Below are 12003 nucleotides of genomic sequence, written 5' to 3' on the forward strand. Positions count from 1 at the left end.
TGCCCCCCCCCCCCCCCCCCCCCCCCCCCGCGCCCAACCATGTTTGTCTTTTGATACAGGACCTCTTGTTGCCTAGGTTGACCTCAAACGTAACTATGTAGCCGTCTGTGAGTCCTCCAGCCTCAGTCTCCTCAATTCTGGGATGACAGGCATGAGCTACCATGGCCATTTCAGCATCCACTTTAAATGGTTATCCCATTGTCACAGATGAGGGAACTGGTTCAGGGCGAGACTTGAGAGTTACTTGCCCAGCATCTCTGCATCCGCAGTGATTGGCACAGGGCCTGGCACAGCCTCGGGACTCCAGATTCCGGGAGTGCCCAAGTCGTTCTTGGACTGACTGATGGTCACACAATCTAGACAAGGCCACGGATCTCAAGCTCCTATTGGGGACACTGCCTTCTGACTGAGGCCAGTGTTTCTCAACATCGACCGCAGAAAAAAACTGTAGAAGCAGTTATATACAAGCTGGGCGCTCCCTAGAATGGAGAAGCTCATTTCTCAGAGTCCCCTAGTTGAAAAACATTTACAATCAGGAATCCGAAGTGTTTAGGCTTTCGCGCCCCCCCCCCCTTTTTAAAATAATGTTTAACTATGCAGTCCAGGCTGACCTCGAACTCGAGGCAATCCTCCAGCCTCAGCCTCCCCAAGTACTGGGGTTAAAGGTGCGCGCCATCACCCTCCAGGTGCAGGGATGCACGAGGTAGGCGTCTTTCTCTGGTCCGCCTGCCCTCGGTGGACTGGAAGTGGGATAACCGTTTCCTCAGGAACGCCAGGACCGACAGCCACCCGGGACGCGCAGGCGCACACTAACGCACGGCTAAGGCAGAGGATAAAAGGCTATCCGCGGCGGAGTCCGTCAGTGTCCCGTCCGCCCGGCCAGGAAGGGGCCGCTCTCTCCTGCCACGGGTCGTCTCGCCTCCTCTATCCCGTCCTGCTTTGCGGCGCAGGGGCAAGATGGCTGCTGAGAAGCAGGTCCCGGGTGGTGGTGGCGGTGGCGGCGGCGGCGGGAGCGGCGGCGGCGGGAGCGGCGGGAGCGGTGGTGGACGCAGTGCCGGAGGAGACGAGAATAAAGAAAACGAACGCCCTTCAGCCGGATCGAAGGCAAACAAAGAATTCGGGGATAGCCTGAGTTTGGAGAGTATCCTAGAGCAGTGGCCTAACTAGTAGTGACTACGTGTCGATCTGGAGGGTTGGGGGCGGGAGAGGCAGCGGAGGCTGGGGCATGCAGTTTCTCTTGCTCTTCATTTTTGGAACTCGCAGGTCCAGGGTTTGCCTCTCGTCCGGTCTTCCCTCGCAAACTCCTCGCCTTCCAAGCTTTTTTGACAAGTCGTGTAGAGATGTTGGGCAGGTTCCCTCTGTTGCCCCTCAGATGTCCAGTTGGAGGGTTGAGCTGGGATTGACAGGCTAGCCATCCCGCAGAGCTCCTGGTTGGTACCTCGAGCCACTGAGCTGTGGAGAGGAAACTGCAGCCTTAACTTTTCAGCGTAGGGCTACTGTCGGACAGCTGTTGTATGCTGGATAGTAAACCTTAGAGCTCGATGCTCTGAAAGTGTACTCCCCGGAAAAGCTCCTTACCTGTTTAGTTTGTTTTATATCGTGTGTGTGTGTGTGTGTGTGTGTGTGTGTGTGTGTGTGTAGTTTCCTAAGTAGGCCTGTAGGTTTGGTTTTTTGTTTTTTTTTTTTGACTCCGCATGGGTGTGGGTGTAGGTGCTGGTGCAGTGTGTCAGTGTGTGCAGGTCAGAGGTCAACATTGCCTTCCTAATTCTCTACCTTATTTTTTGCAACTGGGTCTCTCACTAGACCTGGAGCTTATCACCTGCAATAGGAGCTCACTACAGGGATCTTTCTGTCTCTGCCACCCCAGCTTTGGGATTACATGTGCAAACCACTGGGTATGGCCTTTTTAACATGGTTTCTGGGGAATCCCAACTCGGGTCTTCAGGCTTAGACAGCAAGTCCTTTCCCGGCTGAGCAATCTTCCCAGCCCTAAGAAATTTTTAAGTTTTTATTAACTTATATATCATTTGTGTAATTGCAATAGTAGTATGTGGCTTTTTTGGTTCTGTGTGTTCTTTTAAGTATTTTAAAGTGTTTTGTTATGTGTGTGTTTGCCTGCATGTATGTGTGTACTACATGTGTGCCTGGTGCCCACAGAGACCTGAGGAGGGTGCTGGATCCCCTGGAACTGGAGTTGTAGCCGGTTAAGCACCTCTATGTGGGTGCTGGAATTGAACCTGGATCCTCTGGAAGAGCAGGGTGCTCTTAACCGCTGAGCTGTCCCTTTAGCCCATTTTTGTGTTTTGAGACAAAGTTTTGCTGTGTCGTCCAGTCTGGCCTTGACCTCCTGCTCCTCTTCTCTGGACCTTCTGAGGTTGGGATTATAAGCAAATAACACCACTGCCTGAGTCCTTTGTGCTTTTTGGGATGCCTATCAAACAGAGATGATTGAGAGGAATTTCTGAAATAAAACATTAGCTTTTTGTGTAAATTCTCATGGACTTTTTTTTCTCCCGAGGAAGGGTTTCTCTGTGTAGTTTTGGTCCCTGTCCTGGATCTCGTTCAGGCTGGCCTTGAACTCACAGAGATCCGCCTGACTCTGCCTTCTCAGTGCTGGGACTAAAGGCGTGCGCCATCGCCCGGCAGTTCTCATGGGTTTATAGCTGTGCTTTTTGCTCTGGTAGTGTTGCATCATTCCTTTTTCAAAAATATGTGCATTGGTGTTTTGCCTGCTTGCATGTTTGTGTGAGGGTGTCGGATCTTGGAGTTATAGAAAGTTGTGAACTGCCATGTAGGTGCTGGGAATTGAACCCAGGTCCTCTGGAAGAGCAGTCAGTGTTCTAACCTCTGAGCCATCTCTCCAGCCCATATCATTCTTTGTTTTTTGTTGTTTTTTTTTAAAGATTTATTTATTATGTATAATGTTCTGTTTGCATGTATGCCTGCAGGCCAGAAGAGGGTGCCAGATCTCATTACAGATGGTTGTGAGTCACCATGTGGTTGCTGGGAATTGAACTCAGGACCTCTGGAAGAACAGCCAGATGCTCTTAGCCACTGAGCCATCTCTCCAGCCCTCCATATCATTCTTTTTTTTTTTTTTTTTTTTTTTTAAAGATTTATTTATTTGTATACATGTATCCCTGCAGGCCAGAAGAGGGCGCCAGACTCATTACAGATGGTTGTGAGCCTCCATGTGGTTGCTGGGAATTGAACTCAGGACCTTTGGAAGAGCAAGCAGTGCTCTTAACCTCTGAGCCATCTCTCCAGCCCCATATCATTCTTAATAAATATTAGAATGCATTAGTTTTATTGTGAACCCCAGGAAGGAGAAAAACTTGGATTTTTTTTTTTTTTTTTTTTTTTTTTTAAGATTTATTTATTTACCACATATATAGTATGCCTGTACACCAGAAGAAGGAACCGGATATCATTAGAGATGGTTGGGAGCCATCATGTGGGTGCTGGGAATTGAACTCGGGACCTCTGGAAGAGCAGCCAGTGCTCTTAACCCCTGAGCCATCTCTCCAGCCCGGATTTTTTTTTTTTTAATGGGAACTGGCTTATCTTGGTTGACATGTGTTAATCATAGGTTTTGGACACATTACAGCTGGTAAGGAAAGTTACATTTGGCAAGCACCAGCGGCATAGAGATGTGTAGTCAGCACCTGACATTTATAACCAGTCTGTTTGAATGAGTGCTGTGAGGTGCAGGTGGACCGCTCCTCAGTGTCACCATTGAAATCCAGCAGCTTTCTTTAACGTGCTAGGTTTCAGCACTTCCACAGGCTACCCTTTCTTTTTGTCTGAAAAAAAGTAACAGTTGGAACAATTCACTTTTCTGTAAACTTAGCCTTGTCCTTTGACAAGATAACTGTTGAAAAATGATTACAAAACCATCCTCAGGCTTGTTCGTACAGGTGATAAGTGTGCAGCTTTTGATCTATTGGATTCTTACCACCGTAAGCCCGCGGTTGAAGACCAAGACCCCTTCACAGGGGTCACCTACGACCATTGGAAAACACAGATACTCGCATTATGATTCATAACAGTAGCAAAATTACAGTTATGAAGTAGCAGTGAAAATAATTTTATGGTTGGGGGTCACCATAGCATGAGGAACTGTATTAAGGGTCTCAGCATTAAGGCTTTGCCCTGGAGGAGATGGGAATGGGGGGGGGGGCGGTTGGGGGGAAGGTGAGGGGGACGGGAGGGGGGAGAACAAGGGAATCCATGGCTGATATGTAGAACTGAATTGTATTGCAAAATAAATTAAAATAAATTAAAAAAAAAAAAAAGAAGTTTGAGAACCACTGCTGTAAGCTTTTCCTTGATCTTGGCTCTAGTTCTTCAGATTATCAAGGAGTCCCAGCAGCAGCATGGCTTACGGCATGGAGACTTCCAGCGGTACAGGTCAGTGTCCTGAACTCCGTGTGTGGTAGTAATTGTGGCATTTTCTAATGCGGCTGCTTCCGTTCATTTCCTGCTCACTTTGCTGTATCAGAAGGTATGCCTAGATGGTCCAGCATTGTGTTTATGTTGTCTTCAAAAGGTATGTAATTTCTAAATAATTCTAGTTTTGTTGTTTTTGGTTTTTTGAGATGTTTCCCTGCGTAATCCTGGCTGTCCTGGAACTCACTTTGTAGACCAGGCTGGCCTACAAAAACTCAGAGATCTGCCTGCCTCTGCCTCCCAAGTGCTGGGATGAAAGATGTGTATGTGCTATCGCCACCCAGCATAATTTTAAAATTTTATGGGGACTTAAAATTTTATGGCTCAGTGGTTAAAAGCAGCAGAGGACCTGGGTTTGATTCCCAGCACCCAGATGGTTCACAGTCTCTGTTGAAAGCCCTCATCTGGCCCCTGCCAGTTCTGCATGCATCTGGTACACAGACATACATTCAGGCAAACACTCATACACATAATAAAAGTAAGTGTTTGGTTTGTGCTTGCTGAGGTCTGTTTTGGCCTTTGACTGAGGAGGGGTTGGAAGGTTCTCCCTAAAAAGTCACTCTTTTTTACTTTGTGATTACTAAGTATTTTATGAGAGAAAACTTTGAAATGAAGTTCTGTGAATGTGCGTTCTTGTTAGACTCATATATATTTATATATATTCTGTATGTGCTCATAGTGTCCAATTGATTTTATGAGTTATAAGCTAATATTTTGATTGCTTAAATTGACTCAGGCTTGGTCAGCAGAAACCCTTTCAGATGGGCTAGCTCTTTGACATAACTGAGCCAGTCTTCCCTTATTAAGTAACTGTAGTCATATTTCTGCATATAATAGAATACACCCTTTTCACATGCAACTTTATTTTTATTGGGATTGAACCCGGGACCATTGTATGCGTGGTAAGAACTTGATTACTAAGCTATAGCCCCACCTCAGAGTACATCGGTCTTAGGGATGTAGTTTGGGTTAGATTTTAAAGCAGGGTCTGTGTTGTGCACACTGGCTTCCAGCTTGCTGTCTCACCACCTGCAAGTGCTTGGTTTACAGGGGGGCACCTGGCTTATGTCTTCTATTTTCTTTTTCTTTTTTCTTTCTTTGAGACAGTCTCACTGTATAACTCTGACCTCAGAATTGCTATGTAACCCAGGCTAGCCTTCAACTAGTATCTTCTTAAGTCAGCTTGCCACACGCTGGTAGTCCAGGTGTGGGCCTCCGTTCCTGGCAGTCTCAGGTTGTTGTTTGGTTTTTGTTTGTTGTATGGTCCTGGAGGTTATGCCCTAACCGTGGACACTTCGGCGAGTGCTCCGCTGCTGTGTTCATCCCTAGGTCTTGCTTGTTTGAGGCAGCGTCTCACTATGTGCCTTGGGCTGGCTTGACAAGGAGGCTCACAGCCGTCTGTAACTCCAGTTCCAGGGGATCTGATGCTCTCTTCTGGACAGGTGCCCATGGAGTACAGACAAGGGTGTTGGCTGTCCTGGAACTGGAGTTACTTACTGCTCAGGGCTGATGAACCAACCACCTGATGAGGTGCTGGGAACTGAGCAGGAAGTGATCTTAATCATTTCTAGTGCCTTCTTTTTAGTTCGCTTTTATGTATTTTGTGTTCACGTGTGTTTGTATATGTACGTGCTTGCTGAGGCGCACATGTAGAGATCAAGGGGACGCTGAGGAAGTCGGTTCTCGTTCCACCCTGTGAGTCCCAAGGATGGCACTCAGGTTATCATCCATCGGTTTGTCAGCTGATGTCTTCCCACTGAGCCGTCTCCTGGCTCCAATGTTGGCCTTTGTGATGGGCTGAGTGGAGTAGTGTGAGGAGAGTGAGGAAGCAGAGAACAAAGAGTTCAGGACATTCTGCTCTAGTTACAGAAAGAGTTTGCCTGTGTGTGTGCATGGTGCACACATGTCCCTTTCAACAGAATGAGTCCAGACTCACTTGGGTCTCCTGCACCGACAGAACCCGGCAGCCTGTGAAATGTCCTGTGTGTGCTGAACTGCTCCCTTACTGGAGGAAATTCTAACGCGCTCTTTCCTTGTTTAGGGTTGCTCTTGTTTTTTTGTCTGGTCACATGACTTCAGCATCATAGTTGTTTAATCAGGTGCTGCTTGATGATAGTTGGGAGCACGATTTTCTTACACAACAAATTTCATGAAAATAAGCCTCCCTAGGCTGACAGTTGCTAGTAAACACATGCTGATTATTGCTGTCCTTCTGTTGGGGACTTGAGCAGCTCTGAACTTGTCTGGCTCATCAACTGCTGCTTCTCTACAGCTGTGCTCTCCTGCAGGCCACACCCCCACAGACACTCTTCCACTCTTTTCCCTTCTAGAAACAAAAGTTGAGCTGTACTCTAGCGTGTTACCTAATGTGAAGCTTGTCTGTCTCTTTACTCTTTAGGTAAACAGTGTACTTACACACCCCTTCCTTGGTCTTCCTCTCAATCCAAGGCACAGGGCTGGCTGCATCTTCTTTCTTTTCTTGAGTTCTATATAGCATATGAATTAGAAACTGTTAGAATGGAACAAAATGAACAACTCCTTTGTTATCCTAGAGACCTAGAGAGAAGTAGGTATCGTGGACAATTTTTTTTTTCCCTCAGAGCTGAAGACCGAACCCAGGGTCTTTACCACTGAGCTAAATCCCCAACTTCTGTGGACATTTTGATAGATTTTAGGTTTAGACTTTACTACCTGTTCATTTATTTTGGGTTTTGGGGGCAGGGTCTCATAGCTCAGGCTGTGTAGACAGGCTGTGTAGACGACAGGATTTGTTTTCAATTCCTGCTCCTCCTGCCTCGATCTCAGTGCTGTATGTGCACCGTCATGCCTGACTGTTGTTTCAGTAGTCTGTGTCCTGGTAGCTTTTAAGAGTGTGTGTGAGGGCTGGAGAGATGGCTCAGCGGTTAAGAGCACTGGCTGCTCTTCCAGAGGACCAGGGTTCAATTCCCAGAACCTACATGGCAGCTCACAACTGTCTGTAACTCCAGTTCCAGAGGGTCTGACCCCTTCACACCAATGCACATGAAATAAAGTTAAATAAACTATTAAAAAAAAAAAAAAAAAAAAAGAGCGTGTGATTCTGGGGTTGGAGAGATGGCTCATCATTTAAGAGCACTGACTGTTCCTCAGAGCGAGGACCCACATGATGGCTCCCAACTGGCTGTCACTCTAGTCTCAAGGGATCTGACACCCTCTTCTGGCCTATGAGGGGACCAGTCACACAAATGGTACACACCATACGCATAAAAATAAAAAAAAAAAGACTCTTTAAACTAACTGTGATAATGGAGTAATATTTAAATATTTTAAGCAAGACATGTGGCTCACACAGGAATTGATGAATGGAGGCAGGAGGATTACTTTGGAATTTGAGGTCAGCCTGGGCTATCTAGTGAGTTCCAGACCTGCGTGGGCTCCAATGTTAGACCCTAACTCAAAAACCCAAGAAGGAGGAATCTAATTGTTTTAGAGTACTTTGATTTATTATGGGTCTGCAGAATTTCATTGTTTCCTGTGGCAGCAGTCACATTGGCTAGCGTGTGTTAGTTGTTTAGTTGTTTGGCAGGTGACGTGACGTCAGTAGTCATCACAAACAGCCCTCTGAACCTTTGCCCTTACTCTATTGTAGACTGTTATGTCCAGCGTACTGAATGACCTTGTTTGTGTCTCATCCCAGGGGCTATTGTTCTAGACGACAAAGACGGCTCCGGAAAACACTCAGCTTTAAGATGGGAAATAGACACAAGTTCACCGGAAAGAAAGTGACGGAGGAGCTCCTGACCGATAACAGGTGCCAGGCTCTAAGTTCGCCTTGCGGACACCTGGACTGGACAGTGCCAGACAGCACACCGAGCCCTTGAGTTTTCTCATGTGCCCTCTGAGCAGCTCTGGCTCTGGGGTCCTGTGCTGTACTGTTCCTGCATCTGTAGGTGAAGAGACGTTCAGTAGCTTGCTCAAGAGCTGTGCTGGCGGTTGGGGTGTGGTTCCGTTGGTGGAGTGCCTGTCTAGCATACACAAACCCTGGCTGTGATCCCCTGCAGCACAGAAAAACGGATGTGGTAGCACACACCTGTAATCCCAACACTTAGGAAATGGAGGCAGGAAGATGAAGAATTCGGGGTTGTCCTTGGCTCCATAGTGAATCTGAGAGCAACATTACCTATGTGAGGCCCCATCTCCAGTTGCTCCTTTCTCTCCACAAGAAAAGATCAGTCTGTGAAGTCATTCTGGAGCTTCAGTGTGGACCAGGTTGTTCTCCGAGGCTGGAGAGACAGCTTGTTGCTAGGGCGCTGGGGAATAACTGAGCACTGGACAGGAGCCAACAGCAGGACCACTGGGGTTTGCTGGCCGGTCTGCCAGTCAGGGAGCTCCAACCTAGCAAGAGACCCTATCTCCAAACGTAAGGGGGAGACTAGAGCAATGCCGCCCAGTGCTAACCTCTGACCTCTGAGTGCATGCGCATAGACATGCACACACAGTTTTGTTTAATTCAGTATTGTTTATAAAAACTGAGGCCTTCAGAGCCTAAAATAGGGTCCTTTATAAAAAATAAAAATCTGATAGCCAGGTGTGGTGGCGCATGCCTTTAACCCCAGCACTCAGGAGGCAGAGGCAGGTGGATCTTTGTGAGTTCGAGGCCAGCCTGGTCTACAGAGTGAGTTTCAGGACAGCCAGGACTACACAGAGAAACTCTGTCTCAGGAAAACCTTCCTGAGGATCCTAACAGTCTTAGGTTAGTGACCCTTCAGGAAGTGCCAGCCGTGGTCTGTGTTGGGTACGTTAGTGCAGAGTGAGGTGCAGAAAGGTCGGAGTTGCCCACAGTCACACAGCTATAAGACAAGGCTGTGGGACTCCAGCTCAGGCTCTGGTGCAGTGGTCCATCACTCTTCAACATGACTGTTGGTTTGAGGTTTTGGATGCTTGCTTGCTTGCTTTGAGATAGGGTCTCATTTTGTAGACTAGGCTTGCCTGGAACTTGTAATCCTCCTGCCTCAGCCTCCTAAGTGCTGGAGTTACTAGTGAGCACTGCCATGCCCAACATAATATCCTGCCACTTAAACACTTGATTTCTAACTGGGTTCCAGTCCTAGGCTGGCCTGATTTGAGATGAGAGAGGCTTTTCAGTGAGATCTACCCAGGTGGTGACTGGAAATGGGAGGAGGAGCTCTAGTTGGTTCAGAGAGGCTGACTTGGGAACTTGCACTGTGAGGAAGGAGTCCCGAGGGAGGAGAAGAGCTGAGAGACAGGGCATTGTATCTCAGAGGATGTGTTTGGGTCCGGTGCTCCTAGCCCTCATTCACTCTCCCAACCCCCTGGTGTAGGTACTTGCTGCTGGTTCTGATGGATGCAGAAAGAGCCTGGAGCTATGCCATGCAGCTCAAACAGGAAGCCAACACCGAGCCCCGAAAACGGTTTCACTTGCTGTCTCGCCTTCGCAAAGCTGTGAAGCATGCCGAGGAACTGGAACGTTTGTGTGAGAGCAACCGCGTGGATGCCAAAACCAAGCTAGAGGCTCAGGTCACTGTCTTCACATCCAGTTTTACTTTTTTGTGGAGATTAGAGACATAACTTAAAACGCCCTACAGCTAAACAGAGCAGTTCCTTATGTTACACATCGAAGGGGCCTCCTGTGGCTATCCATGTACTCTACAAGCTACAGCCCTGACTTGCTTTCGAATGGTGAAGTTAGTGTCTCTTATTTTCAGCTCTTAGTTTTTTATAATTTTAGCTCTGATCTTTTGATAATAATCAGGCTTCTTTTAGTGCATAGGTAGAAAGTTTTATACCTGGAAAAATTTCCGGGAATATTTTTGGCAATCAATTTGTTTTTAGAGATGATAGATAATAAAGGTTATATTCAATATATTTTATGTGTGTAACTGTTTTGCCTGAATGTCTGCACTCCATGTGCATGCTGGGGATGATAGATACTAAAGGATACATTCAACTCATTTTTGTTTTTAATTATTTTGTGTGTATGGATGCTTTAGCTACATGTATGTCTGTGCACAGTGTGCGTGCTTGGTACCCATGGAGGCCAGAAGATACCCATGGAGGCAAGAAGAGCGTTGGTTCTGAGTTAAAGAGAGTTGTGAGCTGCCATGTGGGTGTTAGGATTGAATCCGGGTCCTCTGGCGGAGCAGTCAGTGCTCTTGACTATCCTAACCACTGAGCCATCTCTCTATCCAGCCCTGTTTTTGTTTTTTTAAACAGGACTTTATAGTCCAGGCTTAACTTGAATTCACTTTATAGCCAAGCCTGAAAGAGTCCTGAGATTATAATCATGTGTTCAGCTATTTTTCTTCAGGAGTAGGAGAGTGCAAGTCTTCCCATCCAGATTGGTGTAGATTCTCTTACTCCTCCTGCCTCAATCTCTTGAATGCTCTAGGATTTTAAGGTGTGCACTACCATGCCTGGCAGTATTGAACTTTAACAAAAAGTTATCATTGTGTCTGATGTGTTTGCGTATGAGTGCAGATGCACATTTGTGGAAGGAAGAAAAATTACCGGGGGATTTGGGTTCCAGGGATCAAACTCAGGCTTGCACAGAAACACTTTTGCCTGCTGAACATCTCCAAGGTCCAGTATGGAACCTCTGATGCTTACAGGATGGTCTAGAAACTGACTGTTAAGTGAAATGAAGTGAGTAAGATACTCTGCCCTTGGGGTCTGGAGAGATGAGATGGCTCAGTGGTTAAGAGCACTGGCTGTTCTTACAGAGGTCCTGAGTTCAATTCCTAGCACCCAGCATGGCAGCCCACAACCGTCTGTAACTCCAGGGGCTCCTCTGATGCCCTCCTCCGGCCTTCATCAGCACCAGGCACACATGTGGTGCACAGACATATGTGCAGGCAAAACACCTGCACACATTTGAATAAGAAAGAAAAGTTAACTTGGTTTCAGGGCATGGTGGCACATGCCTTTAATACTAGCATTTAGAAGGCAGAGGCAGGTGGAACTCTGTGAGTTCAAGGCCAGCCAGGTCTTCATAGTGAAGTCCAGGCCAGTAAGAGCTGCATGGTGAGACCTTGTATTCAGAAAAGAGAGAAAGAAAGTCACCTTGAGTGTCTCCACGCATGTGCTATCACAGAAGCCATCAGGGCATGGGGTAGAGCATTGGTCATTTGTGCTGAGGCAGTTCTTTGTGAACTAAGCATGAAGTGCAATGACAGAGTACCTGCCTAGGATGTGCAGAGCCCTAGGTTCCTTCCATAGCACCCCAAAAGCTACTAAAAAAAGCAAATCTGGCAGGCCCCTTGCTTAGCAGTTCTTTTCTACCCCCTCACAGGCCTACACAGCTTACCTCTCAGGAATGTTGCGCTTTGAACATCAAGAATGGAAAGCTGCCATTGAGGCTTTTAACAAATGCAAGTAAGTCCTCTGGTGCAGAAGCAATGGCTGCTTTCATTAAGTCTCGGTCAAGCTGCAAACCCTGTTACTGTCTGTGCACGTTAGGACGGTTTGCTTTTCCCTACAGCCGGTTTATTCTCTTTTCGTCCTTAGGCTGCTCTACTCTGGTAGTCAGTAAAATACCTTCAAAGGGCTTGTGTTTTA

The 12003-nt window shown here is 47.0% G+C and overlaps 1 protein-coding gene across 1 annotated transcript in view; it reads left to right on the forward strand.

Annotated features, from left to right (window-relative positions):
- The first annotated feature begins 942 nt into the window (after positions 1-942).
- Positions 943-12003, forward strand: part of Srp68 (signal recognition particle 68) — a 37833-nt gene continuing 26772 nt past the window's right edge. The window contains exons 1-5 of the mRNA XM_052756771.1: positions 943-1141; positions 4344-4410; positions 8126-8239; positions 9771-9966; positions 11738-11820. Coding sequence (XP_052612731.1) covers positions 958-1141; positions 4344-4410; positions 8126-8239; positions 9771-9966; positions 11738-11820 — 644 coding nt within the window. The 5' untranslated portion in view covers positions 943-957. The remainder of the gene's footprint in view (positions 1142-4343; positions 4411-8125; positions 8240-9770; positions 9967-11737; positions 11821-12003) is intronic.

This window comes from Peromyscus californicus, unplaced genomic scaffold, assembly GCF_007827085.1.
Source record: "Peromyscus californicus insignis strain IS unplaced genomic scaffold, ASM782708v3 Scaffold_3__1_contigs__length_106647218, whole genome shotgun sequence".
Taxonomy (NCBI): Eukaryota; Metazoa; Chordata; class Mammalia; order Rodentia; family Cricetidae; genus Peromyscus; species Peromyscus californicus.